The sequence below is a fragment of the Brachypodium distachyon genome, chromosome 3 (genome assembly GCF_000005505.3).
Source record: "Brachypodium distachyon strain Bd21 chromosome 3, Brachypodium_distachyon_v3.0, whole genome shotgun sequence".
Classification (NCBI taxonomy): Eukaryota; Viridiplantae; Streptophyta; class Magnoliopsida; order Poales; family Poaceae; genus Brachypodium; species Brachypodium distachyon.
Window position 1 is genome coordinate 8,967,521 of NC_016133.3, and position 19,167 is coordinate 8,986,687.

The following is a 19,167-nucleotide window of genomic DNA, read 5'->3' on the forward strand; positions in this document are numbered from 1 at the left end:
GCCAAGAGCCCAAGCAAGATCCTGAAACATCAGCCTCAGACTGCTGTCACATTCACGGGCAAATGCATCGAGGCCACAGAGTATGGGATCAGGGCGGGGTCCCAGCCCGTTGGCATCCCTCCCGCCTCAGGGGCAACCGGTGGCTCTCGCTCTGCGGCCTCAGCCTGTGTGGCCCAGCGTCGCTCTCCCTGCTGCTTCCAGAATCTCCTTCCCATACTCCTTCATCCCAAATCTCGCACCTCGACGAAGCTAGCTCTCTCTCTCTCTCTCTCTCTCTCTCTCTCTCTCTCTCTCTCCAAGGCCTCCACCTCCTTCGTGTGTAACCAGTAAGTGCAGGCACCTTCCTTCTTCTCATCGCTGCTTGTTTGGTGTGGTTTAGTTCGCTGAGGGGGGAGATCGGTGGACGGGTCTTTGGATTTCTAAGGGAGCGAATCAGCGAATGTTTCCCAAGCTATATCTGGGCAACAAGTCATTTTTCGGTTTTAGGGCGAATTCCTTCCGAAATTATTATGGTTCAGCTATGCCTATACTTAACTGAGGAAATGTCAAGCAGGGCTGCTGTCACAGCAATACGTTTCCTTTAAACCGAAGTAAAACTGCAGGCATCAGAATCGTAGGGGAGGTTGTGCTTTCCTTAGCGGTGGTGCTTACAGATTTATCTGCATACCTAACGGTTTGAGTATTATTCATGCTTGTCTGTGTAGTACTCCGTATAAGCTGTCTGAAATATGTTGCCAAGTCGTTGAGTTTGTTTGTAAACTAGTTTGTCAGTGAGAAGCCTTTATGTGTAAACTAGCCTGAAGATATTACATGTTTCCTTGGCAGTACCCACCATCCCTGGATCAAATATTTTGTTGCGCCACTGCTTTTCGAATTATGAAATTTCCGAACTTTTCATCTTGCATATGTTGTTATGCTGCACATCTTGCACAACACACATGCTTGGTACGATCGGTTCATTATTTGAACTTTCGATGTTGTTCACAACTTTATTTTGATTTGGGTTAGAGTTTTTTTTAGGAAATATTCGGGTTAGAGTTTGAACTGACACTTAATGAAATGTCGATGCAAATTTGGCCAGAATTCTTGTTCACCTGTAAAAAATTAATGTTACACTCCCAATAATCATGATATCATGTTCCCATGTTTAGCTTTAAATATGTGTTCATGGCGAAAGGAAGCGTACAGCTTCAATTCAAATGTAGCTGTAATCCCGACAATATGATGCACTCCAGTTATCAAAATATTGTTGGCTTGTTGCTGACAGACTATACCATTACTTTTTTTATGCACATATTAACTTCACTGGATATGATTGTTAATATATGTGTGATGTTCATCATTTTTTGCACCACAAAATGGATTCTCTGCATGGTGGTATCTGTATCTGTTTGTCGTGACATGAAACTAATGGCCATATTATACATCAGGTACTGAAACAAATTAAATCAGAACGTCAAGCTGGCTGGGGAATTTGTTTAATGAAGGCATAATTGGGATTGTTTCTAGGGCCAAAGTTTCATAACCATAGTAAACATACAACTTCCATCCATATGGCTAGCCAACTCTCTGGTACTATAGCATCTAGTGGGATGTGTTATGATCAACACGGAATGCCATGTAAGCTGAAAGGACTACATCACGTAGCATTAAATTGTACACCCCAGAAGGTAGAGGTAAGGAAGTGGATGGACGGATATCATTTAGTCTTCAGGTTCTGTCCAGCTGATAGACATGGGCAAATCGAGGGGAAAGCCAATGTTTCCCTACTCCGACATGGTCAGAATGTTCGGTGTTATTCTTATCGTTCTCATAGTAGCAGTGAAACTAAAGAATGCAAGAGTTCTGAAGATGGCAACGACCCTTACAGGTAACTTTTGAAGTACATCTACTGGTGTGAACTTATCTTTTCCTCCAAATTACTAATGCTTCAGAATCCATGTATATTTTTTAGCATGAAAATTATTCACTCTTCCTATGCTCCCACTGTCATTAGATTTGACTTGTGTCATGACTTCCATGTCAGAATTGTTTTTGTGCAACTTTTTTTTTTGTAATTGTTAGCCATGGCATCTGAAATAATCCACCACAGTTTCGCTGAAGTCATTCAAATCTAAAGAATCATAATCAAGCGATGGAATACCTGGCTACTCCATATGCCGTGTATGGTAGCACCGTAGCACTAGCAGGGGGAGGTCGAGGTCAAGCTAGAAACAGAGGAGAGGCCAAAGAGGGTCGAGGCAGACGAATGGAGGAACGGAGAGAGGACATATAGAAAGATGACTCGGGTGAAGCAAGATCCATTTAGCGGCCCAATGAGGCACACGTGCAAGCCAACAAATCCAGACTAGTTTGTGTCTCGGTGTCTTGATAGAAAGAAAAGTTATGTACAAGCCTCACACAACATGCCTGAACTGACGTATTCGCTGCTTCGAGATGAGCCAGCAGGTGAGGATGATAAGTGGTGGCACCCCTTTCCACTGAGGCAGGAGCCAGGGCCGATGATCGCATCATCTGTTACCACCCATCGACGAAATCATCTCCCTGTTGTGGTGTCTGCCTGGTGTATCTTGTAGTTATACCACACCGATTTCTTGCCAAATTTGTTGGAGAACAGGCGGCATGGTGTGGCAATCCTTACCGTGCGAAGCGACTAGCGGTCCAGCAAAGTCCCTGGCATGTGAGCCACAAGAAAATCTTGGAGCTGTTGGGAGCCCAGATCGTCCAACTAGGATTGAGCCCTGGAACAGGTCATTGTAGTGTGATTGCACCGAGTACTTGCCGTCAGTGCTCCAGCACAGCGTAACTTGTCCGTGCGCAACTTTGCTCAGCTGCACCGTGCTCACTGTGTGCTAGAGCCCCACGTACTGGACCCACCCGTGCGTGCTCAGGCCGCTAGCGATGACAGTGACCAATGTTCTGCTTGCAAGTCCCTGCACAATGGTGCTGGCAAGTGCCCTGCCCTTTGACACTACACATCAAGAACACTGTCTAGTTGACGCACACCTCTTTCTCAGCCAAGGTGAACAGCAAGCCAAAGTGACCTCATCTGTGTGCTGCTGCCATTTTCATCTCATCCGGAGGGACATGCTTATGAGCGAGAGGTTGTGGACACCAAATTTTAGTGGCCGGTATAATCGCTCCTAGTTGACGTAGCAGTGTCGGCATGATCGCGCCCTGTTCAGAGGAAGACATGGTGCTGCTTGAGTTCTGCATTGTCAGGGAAAGCAGCTGATGGATCTGAGATTAGGCTGCTCAGGGCGTCGATCGCTAGCACGAAGAGCATGAGTGACAGGGGGTTGCCCTGATTGTAAAGCTAACACCTGGTCTCGGGATGCTTTGAGCAATCCTTTTTAACAATATTAAACACAGCCAGCTGAAGATTTTTACCAATTTTAAGTGCCAAATAAGACTTCATCTTTCACGTAGTAGTTTCCATTAGCTAAGCTGCACATGCTCATTTTTGAAGTGGCTATAGTTGATTCATCATTTTTATTTTCATATTCTAAAGCTTCTGCAGGGATTTTGAAGAGCGTACAAGAGGAAATTCTCAACTGTCAGATAATCAAGCAGCTCAGAAAAAATCATTCTATTCTAGTCGAGGGCTGTCTGAAGCCTGCCAGTTTGTCTACAATGATGCAAAGTTTGTGAATCAAAGAGCTCAAAGTGACATTCTTTTACTTTCACGGTACTAATTTTCACTGTGCATAATCGTCTTTGTAATATTCTCCAAAGAAATTATTTTCCTTGGTACAAACAATTATTTGTTGTACTGTTATTCTTATATAGCTGACTCCTTTTAATCTTAGTGGCATCACAAGGCTGAACAAACGTGCGTGTCAGGATGTTGCTGTTTTAGGGTTGGGGTTTCTCAAGCTGGATGGTACATGATTTTCTCTTTCATATAACAAGCTCTTGTATGCTTTTATGATTTAATTTCTTATCTAAAGTTTTGATTTCTTGGAAGCTCGTGCAAGGAAAGACACTCAAAAGATTGACAACAGTGTGAAGGAGAGGGCAGCCCACCTGACCAATTTTGCTAGAGTATGTATTTGTTGTGTTCATCAGATATTGAGTCATATGCCTGTTATGTACTATTGGATTTTATTTTACTTCTATGTTCTGTAGTCTGACCTCTGTGTACATAATCAGATATTGAAGGAACGGGCTCAGTCGGACTTAAAGAAAGCAGCAGATCAACATTGGAGTGATGGTGCTTTAGAGGTGTGTACAAGTTTTCCTTCTGTTGGAACTAATTGAAAGATTAAGCAATACATATTTCTCATTCATACCTTCGAGAAAGTTGCAACCATCCTGTCTATGTTATTGGGTATTCATTTTCTTAACCAGGTATTCATTTTATTAACCATGCATGCTACTCCTATGTTACTAAATTTATGGTTTGATGCTGATCTAATACAGTACTTATTTGTAACCCAGGCAGATCTGCGACGAGCTGACCTGGTTGTTAGACGACGTGCCATGGAGGATGCTTTCATGGCTTTAAAGGTAGCTTAACTAGGTGCCTTCTAAATCGTCTGTTTTTTCATTACACGGTGATATATGTAATATCTGAATAATCGGGTAATCCATCAGTGCCAAGTGCCAACCTCCTGGCGCCTGCTTATTTTTCTCATCAATCATTATTAGATGTACCAGTAGAAGGATACTGAAAAACTATACCTAACAATTATCTAATGCATAGGTGGCAGCCTGCATTCAGGAAAAAATTACATTGAGAAAAAAAAATCCGAATCAGTTATCTTCTAAATAGTATGTATTTCTTGCCTTTGGCAATGCAAATCATAGCTTATCTTGACAGACTGACAGTATCTTACAATGATCTATCCATCATGGTAGAATATCTTCGATGGTGCACAGTGTTGCAATAAGTTTTGCCTGTGTTATAAGCATGCTTTAACTATGAATCATTAACTTCTATGATCCACAAAAATACCCCTGGGCTTGAAATAAAATGGACAACCCTGCATCGAGACATGAGTACGGTAAGATTGTAGCATGCATGCTGAGCGTGAAGTTTTCTTAACTAGTAAAAAACCTCATTGTCTATACTTTGCCACTTGGACAGATTAGTATATGGGATGCCTAGTAGTCCTAGTCCATTTATTCCTTCATTCAGTATGTGACTGGACACAACATACTAGCCCATGATGAAAGCCTTTGACATTTATTGAGCAAAACAATCACTTAAAGTTTACATCTGGATTAGACAAGGTGGTTTGATCAATTATAATCCTTGCAAAATATCAGTATTCCTACAATGAAATGCTGATTGTGAATTATTATGGCGGTATTTAAAATTCTAATATTTAATGCAGTTTGTTCGGGATATCCACGACTTGATGGCAAACAAATTACAAGAGCAGTAAGTTTTTAATATTATTTCCAAATGATAAGTTCCTTTCAGCAAATCACTGTTTAATTGAGCAGCAAACTAGTTTACCCTTTCCCTGTTGCATATTCACTGTGGATCAGTCTGGATTAAGCTAAAGTTTACTCGTAGGCTTCCAAAGGATGGTTCATTTTCTCCTACTAACTCAACAAGGTTCATCACACTCGAGAAAAATGGAAAGATTCTTGAGCTATTTCCTCATGAAGTCTCTACTGATCAAATTACTGCCATAGAGGTTGTACCTACACTAACTTGGTTAGCAGCATACTGTCACCGGCTCACCGCTTTACTAATTTTTATTTAATTTAATTCTCATAGGATGCATACCAGAGTATGGCATCTGCCTTGTCTGAGGCTGATGGTATCGACTACACAGATCCTGAGGAGGTGAGCCATTTGTAAACTCATCTATTAAACATGAACTTGTGACGTACTCATATTCCAACCTCTTCTCTGTTTATGAAGCTTGAATTGCTAGTAGCGGCTCTTATTGACCTGGATGCCATGGATGGGAAAAAGAGTGTTTCCTTGATAGCTGAATGTTCAAGCTCTCCAGATGTTAATACCAGGTGCATAGCATCATTTCACGACTCACCATTTTCCTTTCTTGTATCTCCATTTATTTCCTTTCAAGCTCAATGGAGAATAATTGAAAGCTTAACCAAATACTGTATTTTATGTTGATCTTCTTGTAATTAATTATATGTATTTATACCAATAAGCTATTGCAAGGTTTGATAGAAAAAGAAATTTCTGTCCATCAAACCATACATTTTCAGCATGGGCACACCATAAAAGATGCCCACACAACTGGCATTCTTTACAAACATGGTGATATATTTTTAAGCCAAACTAATTATTGGGGCTGCTTTTGCGGTCAATTCATCATGTCCAAACTCTGAACATTTGCCTCCAAGATGAGCTTCTGCTTATTGGCAAGTTCAAATGCATTGCACAATGCAGTTTCTGTGAGAGGCTAATTTGTCAGAGAATACACAGAAAATACCCTGTAACTTTGTGGGTCAGAGTTCCAGATTCCCAAACCCTATTAGAGATCTCGATCCAAGTTTCAGATACATGCAGCCAAAAATGACAGCATGGGACAATGACTGTAACTGTTTGTCACTGGCTAACAGTCTAATGACCCTAGACAATATGAGATATTTGGTTTGCTTTCAGTTTTTTTTTTGACAAATTGATATAGATATTTATTTATATATCTGTCTTCTTGTTTATCTGCCAACTCAATTTTACTTACCATCTTTCTGGTTCTGAATGCTATTATTTTTGTTTGTATTATACAAGGAGATGACCCATTTGTTTCCATACAAATCAATAGTGTTTGTGTTTTCACAGATATAGAAAAAGATTGTTCATCTATTGGTGATCCACTCGCCTCTAGATTATAGAGTAGTTTCCAAATTGTCTTATGGGTATGTTGCATTATTAATAACCATCATATAATTCTACTCTTTGTAGGAAAGCTTTAGCCAATGCACTGGCTGCAGCTCCGTCCATGTGGACACTAGGGAATGCTGGGATGGGCGCATTACAGGTTAACATAAATCTCTCATATATTAGCAAATGAAAGAACCATAAGTGTTGAGTATTTTATATCCTGAATTGATGTCTGAGGCCTGAATCTCTGAGAACCCTAACAAATTCCAACCAGTTTGCACTCTGTTACTCCATTTGTAAGTAGATGATATTTTTTTTCGGGAAGTGCCGACCTGAATAGTAACTAGATGACATAATCTATTAATGTAGAGAAGTTTGATTCCACACTTTGTAAGACACCATCTATTACAAACGGAGGTAGTATAAATATCCGCAGTGAAAGCTCCAAACCACTGCAACTGAATCCCTTTTCTGTATGATGCTGTGATCATTACATGTGCTGTAGTTCTTGAATTTACATGGGAAAGTAAGATTGTTTCGATGTCTTTCTTTTAAATAAGGATTTAACCCTGTTTGTAATTGCAGAGATTGGCTCAAGATTCCAATTATGCTGTAGCTAGATCTGCAGCAAGGGCCATCGATGAACTCAGAAAGCAATGGGAGCTTGAAGAGGGTGACAGCCTGAGGTTTGTAGTGAACCAAAACATGGCTTCTGAAGAGGCCGATGATGGCAGTTCAGCAGCAGACGATGCCACGTGAGACGTAAATCAGATGAAAGGTCGCACTAAGATTAATCAAAACTTCCGCAGCACCATGATCGACACGTTACAGACTGTTAAGAACCGAAGAACACATAAATGAATGAATCACCTACATGTCCAATGTTAGGTCTTAGCTTAGTACGAAATGGGCTGCTTGGTGACCAGATAACCAGCATGCATGCCAAGGTTGTATCTCGTGAGTGCTAGAAATTGGGAAATTGTGTAATGAGAACACATTTCTCTGTACCCATTGATTATAGATGAAGCACAAGGATATGGTTTAAGGATTCCAGAGGCCTTGTATAGTTTTCCTGTTTTCTTGGCTAGTATGGATTAGGAAGGTACATTGCACACAGTTTTTGTACAGATTTTTTCTTTCTTTTGGGGTAAGTTTTTGCACAACTCCTAGACCTCGAGAGTCAAGTATTGTGGATCGCCTCTTCCAAGTGATTTCATCGAAGGCTCTTCATCGAATTCACCTAAAAAACGATGATGACCGACCACACCCTTTTTACGTGCATTTTTTCCCGACGAGATCTTATACCATGGCATCTGAGAACATGGTAAGATCGTCTCCTAGTAATCACACAGGGGCTTCAGACAAGGATAATCCGTTAGAAGCTTCTCTTCGGAAAGAACGTCATTGTCTTCCTGAGGAGTCCATAACACATGAATGCCCTGAGACAGCAGGCACGAGTAGGAAATTAATTATCAGCGACGTTAGAAGAAAATCAGGGAAAATGTTGTTATTCCCTTGTCTCGATTATACATCAGGAAGCAATTGTTTATTATGAAAAGGATAGGAAACATTCTCCATACCCGAATTTCTCTTGCAGGTATAGAGTTAAGTTTTCCCAGAGCTGCTTCCAGATCAGCGGGTCTTGTGATTGTAGGAAATTTCATTGCACCATCAGCAGCGACTAGCATGGTTACCTGAAGAAATTTGGGAATCATCAGAGAAGGCCATTATCTGCAGACATAGAACTTCATATTTGTAAGCAGTTCAAAAGAATATCAGATCATCAAAAGAATTGTGTTCACTAATATGTCTCCATTGGTAAGTAGTTCACATCCAAAGCACATCTGCGAAAAAAATGCATTTTTTTTTTCTGGAAGCATTTTACTGTGGATGAAGTTGACATACCACTATATATTCGTTTCTGAAGTCATCATAATTTTTGGAGTACTCTTTCTTCTTCTTGATTCCTTCCAAGTTGCAAAGTGTTTCTTCATCAAATTTGCTCCTTTCCATCATGGAAATTTTATCGAAATGCTCCTCCCAAGAGTCCAGTCCAACTTTGACATCAGCCTAAAAAGTAAATGAAATTGCAAATTACAATATAGGTGATTTAAATCAGCGACACTTATTATGGATTGGAGGGAGTAGTTGTCATCTCAAAGGAAAAGAACCATATCAAGCCCCATGGACATTATTAATCACCAAGGGGTATAATGCGATATGTTTCTTACTGACAAGTTTGAAGAGATGCAGCAATCCATGGGACGGCTCAATGAATGTATCGTCACTGCATAATGTGAATCATAGGAATATGATAAACAAGCTAGTACTGTTGGACAACTGATATCAGCCGTCAACCTCTGCAAGATGTATTAACAGTAGAAGCATCTGAAGGCCATCACTATACAGGTGAATGACCAATATTTTGCAGATAACAGGCATGTATCATATCATATAACTATAGTTCACCTGTACCTGAATACTATATTTACAGTCAAATTTGGTCGCGCAGGCTAGTTTCTCTACATGCTAAAATAGTTGATAATTCTTGAACATGACTCGCGTCGTAAGTCCTAACACAGAAATGGAAATGCTTTTATAGATACCTCAACTTGACTGCAACTGATGTCCTAAGTACAAATGTAAATACCCTGTTTCTAGTGATCTTTCTATTTCCACAGGAACTACAACAAACAACACATTCAGTTTCAGAATTGTCACTTCAAATTTTACTCGGTAGGTAAGTCTACGCTGTCCATGCTAACTTGTTTGTATTTCCTCATACATTTATGTTTGAACATTGATTTCCAATCAAGGTAAACTGGACAGTAGAATAAAAAATGGTTTTGTTGTAGAAAAACACAAGTATTAGGGGGTGTCGATGGTGTAGGTGCTAGTACGGTGCATAAGCCGGCCCTATCAGCGAGAGTCGATGTACGCTCGACAAGATGACACACAATTTTCTTTATATGTTTGATCTCCTCGTGGAGGACGACCTACTCATTTGTTGGGAAAGAGAATGAGCGAGGGATCGATTAGCTGCTCGGGCCGTAGCGACACTTCACGGGTCGAGGCTGATGATTCATGGTACTTTTCTATCGTACTGGGCCATACTAGACTTTCTGGACTCGATCCTATGAGCTTCCCGAACTAGTCTTGGAGCCAGTTGGATAAACTCATGTGGCTTGGCAATCCTCGTTGACACCTTGACCGGATGAAGACTTCCATTGACTTGGTCTCTTGCCACGTGGATAAGAGGCTTGGCCAATAAGGCAAATAAAAACAGCAAATAAGGCAAGCTTGTTAGCAAAAGACTCCGGTATGCCATCTCTATCTTCTACTCAAATTGCACAATTAAGAACTTCAAAGCTAACAAGGAGGCATGGAAGTTGACGCAGAGGAAGCATATAAAGAAAAGTAGCTAGAACGTCAAGAAGTTAGAGATCGCATTACCCGTCAATATGAACTTATACCAACGCTGGTTGGACGCTTCTACCTTCTCAGCAATCTCGTTCAGTTCCTTCTGAAATGGTTTTGCCAAGCCCAGCAATGCAACCTGAAATTGTGACGAACTCCATTCACTGGCATCATGGCTATTAGCGAGTGATATATAATGGTAAATTGCCTGTGAATTTCAGAAGATCGAGAGAACCTGGAGCTTAACCACAGTCGTCCTCGGCCGTTGGTAGTGCCACATGGCGGCGAAAACGACAAGGACGAAGAACGTCGCCCAGACTTCTATGATTTGCACCTGTGCGTCCGTGATCAGGGGAGGAGGAACCGCTGTAGTAGCTGTACCGACCGATTCGTGAGTCGCGGAGGAGAAGGACGACGAATATGATCCCGAAGAGGACGAACTGGTGGATATCGGTTGGGACGGCGCGCGGCGGGGAAACGGAGATTGGACGCCGGTGCCGGCGCTCGGCGTCGCGCTTTCGAGAGGGGAAGCAACGGAGGTAGTAGCCGGTGATCGCCATCAGGAGCGCAGGTGCAGGGTTTAGCGAGAGGTTTAGGCCCTGATCACATGAATCTTATACTACTCCGTACGATATTTAAACTGTTTTGCCATACCAAGTCGTCTGATGTTTTAGCTAATACTAATCCGACGGGTCGACTGAGATTTATTTATTTTTCTTGAAAATCAGATGCATGAGGCATAAATACACATATTTAAATTCCGGTCCTTTTAGCCTCTTTGGTTCAAAAGATTTTCTTATAGAGTCCTACTCCCTCCGTCCAACAAAGGATGTCTTAACTTTGTCCAAATTTGAATGCATCTATACACTAAGTCATGTCTAAATACATCCAAATTTTAACAAACTTAAGACATCCTTTGTTGGACGGAGAAAGTAGTAAAAATGCTTAGACTTCATTTAGACATAGATATTGGGCTGTTACCAGTCAGCGACCGACCCAAAAACTCCTATCCAAACAAGAAAAATCAGGAAACTCAATTACAATGTTCAATTTCTTGCTCCAATATCTACATCCAAACGGGGTATTGAGATCCTATCTGATATTTTCTTTTATTACATTTGTAAAAAAATTTCAATCGAAAATCTTTTGAATGTACTTTTCTTCCACGCTTTGAAATGCTGCACATTTTCCCATTTCCCCCTTCAGATATGCGTGCAATATACACTCACGTCAATATGTAATGTTTGTATTGTCGGCTGTCGCGTCCCCATTCAATAGTCTTGTACCAGGAGCCCATGCCCTATATTGATTACATCAGATCCCTTTTTTCCATTTGGAGCATGGAGAATCAATCAACTTAGCATGAACAATCTGCACGACAGTCCGCCCTATTTATCTTTTAAACGTTAGTATTAATAGGTATAAACCGCTTGGCCTGAGTGACAATTAATTTTATTTAGTTGAGCCAACACAAACAATATTTTTGCACATATCATGGAAGGGGTTGCTATTTACTTGAGACCATCCAGGAGATGCATTCAAAAAAAACTTTACAATGTGTTGTTAGTTATTAACATTAATAAAATATATGGGAGTTGAATATGGTGGATGAGACTTAGGAAACAATCTTTTATATGAACCCATACAAGATCACCGGAACTGAAGATGTTCTAACTCAGCTGAAAAATACTCAGTCAAATTCTTCTTTGCATCACACTGATTGGTGGTTAAACCACATACTAAAGGAAGTACAATTTCCCTAACAATTTGAATTTCTTCTTTCCAAAAATAAAACTAAACAAGTACTCCTACAATAGATGAGAACCACCTCTCTCGTTGTTACTTCCCAATCCGATTCAAATCTTGGTGTTCATATAGTTTTTTTTAGGAATGTGTTCATAGTTACAGACCTGAATCATAGAAAGACTAGCAGGTGTGCCCGCACGTTGCTATGGGTCAACAAAATCACAAACTATTTATTTTCATTTTCTGTGTAGGCAACTCATTGCGCCGTCGAGGTCGGCATGCAGGTGTGGTGGTGTCCATTGTAAGACGGAGTAGAAAAAATCATAAAAAAACTGAAAAAAAAGAAAATAACGGACAGTGGCATATTGGTTGTAATTTTAACTGAGATAAAAAAAAATGAACAATGGCATATTGATTATAATTTGCGACCGTACTATCAGCACCAATTTTAATTTAATATATTGGTATGGATAATAATATGAGCTTCTTGTCTCTCCATCGAACAACAACGTGCGATACGAAACATGCTCGCATAGGTGGGTGCACGTGTGCATCTCTAATGCTAACAAGTATACCACATACTTCCTCCGTTGGATTTGTAGACACTTGCAATCTTATACAAATCCAAGTCAAGACACGTACAATCTTGTATAAATCCAAATCATTTATTTTCGGACGGAAGAAATACATAACTTCGGCATAGAGCAAATAACAAAGAAACAATCTAACTGAAGTCAAAAGTCAAACTTCTAAGGCATCAAAACGTGGAACGGTCAAAGATGATCTTCGATCATGCACTTAGAAATGATGTTTAGTCAGTACAAACCAATTATTAAGATCAGGTCAAATCAAGAGAGAACAAACTCAATCAAATAGAACCTGCTGGAAAAAAAGTGATTTCATTACTAGAAAAGAAAAGAGAAAGAAGATTTGTTTTTAGATGATAATAACAATAATAATTTCAGTATTTTGAAAATCAGAAAAGAAAAATTATAGCAAGGGTAACCATGGAAAAAGGGAATACACTAAGAGCATCTCCAGGTTCATAAAAAGTCTCATTTCTTAAAATAACTACCACCATTTCTTAAAAAGAGACAAAATCCTCTCCGGCAGGTTTCCTATATCATTCCTAATCCCTAAAATTTTAAGAAACTTCCCTAAATTCTGTCTCCTCTTCCTCCAATGTAAGGAACCAACACCCATTCCTAAATTGTGAAAAGCGAACGCGGCAAACCCAACCGCCGATTTCGCGAAGTTTTCGGCCCGACCCGGCTCACCTGACCTCATTGCGCCGCCGCCTAGCTTCGTCGCCGGCCATGTTCGGCCGCTGCCGCTGCCTTCCCACGCCTCCGGTGGCCTCCCGGAACCCATCCCCGGCCAGATCGGGACCTGCAACGCGCCCTACGCGCCCTTGCCGGCCGCCGGCCGCCACCTTCGATTCGAGCAAATCCGGCGCCGATTCGGCCGGTGCCATCCCTGAGGAGAGCCGCAGTGGCCTCTGGTGGTCTTCTCCGCCCTCCCGGTGGCCTTGCTCTACCTCCCGGCGGCCTCCCCAGTGCCGGATGGCCGGGTCGACCCGACCCTTGGTGCTTCGACGGCGCGCCGCCAAATCTGCCGGCGCCGGCGCCGGAACGCGCCCTCGACTCCCACTGGTTGTGCTTCGACGCGGCCCTTGCTGTGATAGAAGTTTCGTCGGATTTGAGTCAAGCGGGTTCAGTTCGTGGGAAGGAAGAAGTGGCTGGGTTCAGTTAGTGGGGACGAAGAAGAAGTGGTTTACACATGGGGTCCGCATGTAAGAAGGAATACAGGGAATGGCATTTAGGAAAGCTGCCGGAGAAAAGACAATTTTGTTTCTCAAATTTCTCTCTCTCCTGTTACTAAAACTGAATATAGGGAATAGGATTTAGGGAACTGCTGCAGATGGTCTAACACGATCGCGCATCCCCTTCCTCAGACTCAGATCCCTTGCCAAATGCCCTCGTAGCTACTCCCAACCCCGCTCAGTACTCGGTCAGATCGCCACCTCAGGGCAGCACAGGCGTCGCCGACGGCACCCACGCCGCCACCCGCTGCGATGGCATGCGTGGTGATGTCGGAGGTGGCCACGGTGCTTGCCATCATGCGCCGCAACGTCCGCTGGGCCGGCGGCGTCCGCTACGGCGGCGACGCGCAGCTGGACCACCCCCTCATCGCGGGGCTCAAGTACCTTCGCCGCGCCGCCGCCACGTGGGACCCGCGCCGGTGGCGGGATGTGGAGCCGCTCCTCTACCTTCGCCCCTTCCTCGACCTCGTCCGCTCCAACGAGGCGGGCGCGCACATCACGGGCGCCGCGCTCTTGTCCCTGCACAAGATACTCTCCCTCGACCTCGTTGGCCCCGACGCGCCCGACGTTGCCGAGGCCATGAGCGCCGTAGTGGAGGCCGTCACGAGGTGCCGCTTCGAGGTTACTGACCCTGCGTCAGAGGAGACCGTCCTGGCTCGGGTCTTGCAGGTGCTGCTCGCGTGCGTGCGTGGCCGCGCGGCGCCGGCGGTCTCCAACCGCCACGTCTGCGACATCGTCAGCACTTGCTTCCGTGTTGTGCAGCAGGCTGGCACTAAGGGAGAGCTGCTACAGCGCGTCTCCCGGCAGACCATGCACGAGGTTGTCCGTTGTGTCTTCGCTTGCCTTCCTGATGCCACCGCTATTGCAGCCCAGCAGGTGCGATTGCCGCTAAAAAATTCCACTCTACCGTTGTGTGATTACTTGTGCACTGGAAACGTGGAAATTGTTGATTTTCTCTACTCCTGGTCATTTCAATTTAACTTGCAATGCTCATATAGATAGTGCAAACAAATGAATGTATACACTCCGACTAAAACATATGACGGGTACTCATAATTTGTTTTATTAGAGGGTTTTTTAGTTTATCCGTAATGAATTCTACTGTCACTAGCAATTTGACCTTGAAAAATTCAGTTCAGTTTTACTGGCCTTGAGTTAAGATATGTATTCAGTTTTACTGGCCTTGATTTAAGATATGTACTCCATATCATGTAGTTTGGAGAAAGCATTTGTTAGTAATAACTAAAAGAGACCAATGTGCTCATATGATTTGTTATGCAGATTGCTGGTAGCAATATCCAACGTTGGAGGGCTAGCGAGATTGGGAATGAGAAGAGTGATTATTTGTGCTTGAGTAGCTCTGATGATGAGGTGGGAGGTAGATTTGGCCTTGTGCAAGACAAGTCTATGATGGAGCCATTTGGGGTTCCTTGCATGGTGGAAATATTGCATTTTTTATGCTCTGTATTGAACGTAGCAAGAGGACAATGAGGTGAATCCAAGGATGAATCAAATTGACGTTGATGAGGATATGCCACTCTTTGCTCTGGGGTTGATCAATTCTGCTATTGAGCTTTCAGCTTCTTCCGTTCAGAAAAACCCAAAACTACTGGCTTTTGTCCAAGATGAACTGTTCTACGATCTAATGACCTTTGGCTTGTCAATCAGCCCCTTGAAACTGTCAACAGTATGCAGCATAATTTTAACTCTATTCTACCATTTACGTCAGGAACTCAAGCTGCAATTTGAGGCCTTCTTGGCTTGCGTGATCCTAAGATTATCCCAGAGTACATATGGAGCTAGTTATCAGCAACAGGAAGTTGTCCTCAGGTCCTCTATGAATTTTCTAAAACTTTTGACTTCAAGAAGATGAACTTAGATGCTGCCCTGAGGCTCTTCTTGGAAACTTTCCGTCTGCCTGGTGAATCACAGAAGATACAAAGGATTCTTGAGGCCTTTTCTGAGAGGTACTATGAACAGTCACAAGAAATGTTTGTTAGCCCGGATGTTGCCCTGGTGCTTTCATACTCAGTAATCTTGCTCAACACGGATCAGCACTATGTACGGATTAAGAAGAAGATGACTGAAGAAGACTTTAGTAGGAATAACCGCAGTATCAATGGGGGAATGATCTCCCGAGGGAGTTCTTGTCTGTGTTATATTATTCTATTTGTTGGAATGAAATCAAAACCATTCCCGAGCAAGGAGTGGGATGCTCTGAGATTTCTTTTAGCCGCTGGGCTGATCTGATCTTCAGGTCAAAGAGGACATCAAGTTACATTGCTTGTCACTCCTGTCCTTTTGTTGATCATGACATGTTTCACATCATGGCTGAGCCAACAGTTTCTGCTATCTCAGTGATTTTTGATAATGTTGAGCAAGAAGAGATTCTTACAATGACTCTTCAACATCTAAATACAGGCAGTCGGCAAAGATGGTCCCTATTTGGCACTTCTTGATGGTCTCTGAATATCTTCTGCTATCTCAGCTGACTCGCTCTTGAATCTGTCAAGAGCCCTCATTCAGGCAGCGGGCCGAGCAGGCCGACCTCAGCAGATTACTAGCTCACTTGACGATGAAGGCGCTGCAGTCTTCTGCTTAGAACTTATAATTGCTGTCACATTAAATAACAGAGACCGGATTGTCCTTTTATGGCATGATGTTTATGAGCACATAATTCATACTGTTCAGTCTACAGTGATGCCCTGCAATCTGGTGGAGAAGGCTGTGTTTGGCCTGCTCGACATCTGTCAGCGTTTGCTTCCTTATAAGGAGAATCTTGTCGATGATTTACTGAGGTCGCTTCAGCTAATCTTGAAACTGGATGCTCGTGTTGCTGATGCTTATTGCAAGAATATCACCCAGGAGGTCACGCAGCTTCTGAAGGCCAATGCAACACATATCAAGTCCCAGATGGGTTGGCAAACTATCATTTCCTGACTCTGCATCACTGCTCGCCATCCAGATGCTTCTGATGCTGGTTTTGAAGGCCTGGTTACTATCATGTTCGAGGGAGCACACCTCTCACCTGCTAACTTTGTCCTTTTAGTGGAGGCGTCAAGACTGTTTGCGGAATCTCGGCTTGGATCTGCAGAAAGATCAATCCATGCTTTGAATCTAATGCTTGGATCTTACACGCTGGTCACATGAGGTTAAGGAAGCTAGTGGAGAGGCTGCAAGGATGTTGGAAGGAATTGCTGAGATGTGGCTGCGGCTAGTTCAGGCACTAAGGAAGGTGTGTACAGATCAGAGGGAAGAAGTGAGGAATCATGCTCTTTTATCGTTGCACAAATGCATATTAGTTGACGGAATATCAGTTTCATGTTCAGCATGGTTGATGTCATTTGAAATTGTTTTCCAATTTCTTGATGAATTGTTAGAGATTGCACAGACCTCCTCACCAAAGGATTTCAGACACATGGAAGTTTCCCTCTTGCATTCGGTAAAACTGTTACTCCCTCCGATCCATATTAATTGTCGAAATATTACATGTATCTAAACGCTTTTTAGACATAGATACATCCATATTGGGGCAAATTTGAGACAATTAATATGGATCGGAGGGAGTATTCAAATTATTCTTGCGGTCACTAAATGATCTTTCAGCACAGAGCAGTTTCAGTAAGCTCTGGTTGGAAGTCTTGGAGATGATAGAGAAGCTCGTGAAAGTCAAAGTAAGAGGGACTAGGGCTATGAAGCTACAAGAGCCTACCACAGAGCTACTCAAGAACATACTGCTGGTGATGAAAGCGGGTGGGATCTTATTAAAGACAAGCAGCAGCGGTGAGAACAGTTTGTGGGAAGAAACATGGATTCAAGTTAACAAGATTGCACCTTTGCTGCAGGCAGAAGTTTTTCCTGATATTGAGGGCGATGACGCAGCACAAGGTGCACAAAACAGGTTGGATATTCCACCGGTGTCTGAGGGAAGAATGGTCAGTGTCAAATAATGCCATCCCTTAAATCGGTTATAGCTTTGCAACTGCTTCCTGAAGCTGCAGTATGGTTGTATACAGTGTAGTGTCCTTCAATCTGTAGTTGTCAATCTGTCAGAAACAAAATATGCACAACTTGCATTGGCGAGAAATTACATTTATCTAAACACTGGAAATTGAACCTCCGACTGTGATACCACATGTTGCATGTTAAGTAATACTAGTAAGCTGCCAGTACGGTGCTACGGCTCAACAAACTCATCCATGAAAATATTGATCAAAATTTCATATTTTTTGCAACAACATTGGAGTAATGTGATGAGAAATAGTTGTCATTTTGAGCGAATTAACGATAGCACCAGCTAACTTGAACAGCTAGTCATGCTAAGTTGGTACAGATTGGGCTGTATTATATTCAAGGACACCGCCTTTTGCAACCTCTTCGTTCCCTCTCTTGACTGAAATGGAACAGCTCCTGCCCACCACGGCAAGGATTTCGCTGCCGATTCCTAGTACCTACCGAATATTCAGTCTCTAGAACTTAACGGGGCACACCTCATGGGGACTGAGCCGTAGGGGTCTCCACCTTGGTCGCACCCGGGCTCCAGGATATTGCCGCCAGGGAGCCACAGAGATGCCCGCCGCCGTTGCTAACGCAAAGCTCGAGTCTCGATGCACTCAAAACAAGAACACGACCAACGACTGGTAGACTAACATTAAAACCAACTTCACCAAACAAACTTAGGCCTAAGTGTCAAATACAAAAAAGTACGGGATAGCGAAGAAGGCGTCGTGGACTGGTAGACTAACATTAAAACCAACTTCACCAAACAAACTTAGGCCTAAGTGCCAAATACACAAAAATACGGGATAGCGAAGAAAGCGTCGTGGCCAGCCGGCATCACAGAATTCGAAGACAAGTCCATGAGGCGTCTCGTCGACTGCAGAAGCCTCGTCCCTAACATTGCGCCGCCACATCTCACCGCTTCCCTGTTGGTCACAAAAAACGCCCAGCTTCGTCGGTCGATACCCGTCGAGTGCACCCATGCGACCAACATGCCGCAACACAGGATCCTCCGCTAACTGCTATCCTTGTCATCCAAGATGGTGCAGTTGCACGATGATAGTGTGCCCAAAACCTGCTCGCTAAAGCCAATGCATGTGTGACTGTAACATGCTCCAGTCAAGGGCTATCCTCCAAGAACAACGCCTCCAACAAGGGTGCGATGTCACCAACGTCGCTGTCATCCGATCCGACAAGTCAAATTTGGGTTTTCACCTGAAGGATTGGACCATAGGGCATGGAGCTTAGTCAGGGCTCCTCGATGCCGCCACCATGGAGGGAACGATGCCCGAGAGCGTGGCAGTTGTCGGCACCGACAAAGGTTAGGCAAGATTTTCACCCGGAGTGCCTCGAGCAAAACAAAATGTAACCA

At 43.1% G+C, this 19,167-nt stretch overlaps 2 protein-coding genes and 1 pseudogene across 5 annotated transcripts; 2 read left to right on the forward strand and 1 right to left on the reverse strand.

The window, feature by feature from the left end:
* The first annotated feature begins 158 nt into the window (after positions 1–158).
* On the forward strand, positions 159–7,923 carry LOC100826460 (senescence-associated protein OSA15, chloroplastic). 4 transcript variants are annotated; one of them, XM_010235853.3, is made up of 13 exons: positions 166–326; positions 1,431–1,870; positions 3,512–3,688; positions 3,810–3,883; positions 3,968–4,044; positions 4,153–4,224; positions 4,441–4,509; positions 5,340–5,386; positions 5,525–5,648; positions 5,732–5,800; positions 5,879–5,982; positions 6,893–6,968; positions 7,397–7,923. In XM_010235853.3, exons 2-13 carry the CDS (start codon positions 1,554–1,556, stop codon positions 7,568–7,570), a joined length of 1,380 nt encoding a protein of 459 aa, XP_010234155.1. In that variant the 5' UTR covers positions 166–326; positions 1,431–1,553; the 3' UTR covers positions 7,571–7,923. The 4 variants fall into 4 exon arrangements, with proteins under 4 accessions (XP_010234159.1, XP_010234155.1, XP_003572753.1 ...); XM_003572705.4 differs by having other exon boundaries at positions 3,521–3,688; XM_010235854.3 differs by lacking the exon at positions 166–326 and adding an exon at positions 349–622.
* LOC100830329 lies at positions 7,770–10,652 on the reverse strand. The gene is made up of 5 exons (XM_024461020.1): positions 10,464–10,652; positions 10,265–10,367; positions 9,043–9,098; positions 8,717–8,881; positions 7,770–8,542 (listed from the first exon to the last, which is right to left on the reverse strand). The coding sequence occupies exons 1-5, from the start codon at positions 10,506–10,508 to the stop codon at positions 8,483–8,485; spliced, it is 429 nt and encodes a 142-aa protein (XP_024316788.1). The 5' UTR covers positions 10,509–10,652; the 3' UTR covers positions 7,770–8,482.
* A 1,999-nt stretch (positions 10,653–12,651) lies between these two features.
* LOC100830634 lies at positions 12,652–17,965 on the forward strand (annotated as a pseudogene).
* Positions 17,966–19,167: the final 1,202 nt, after the last annotated feature.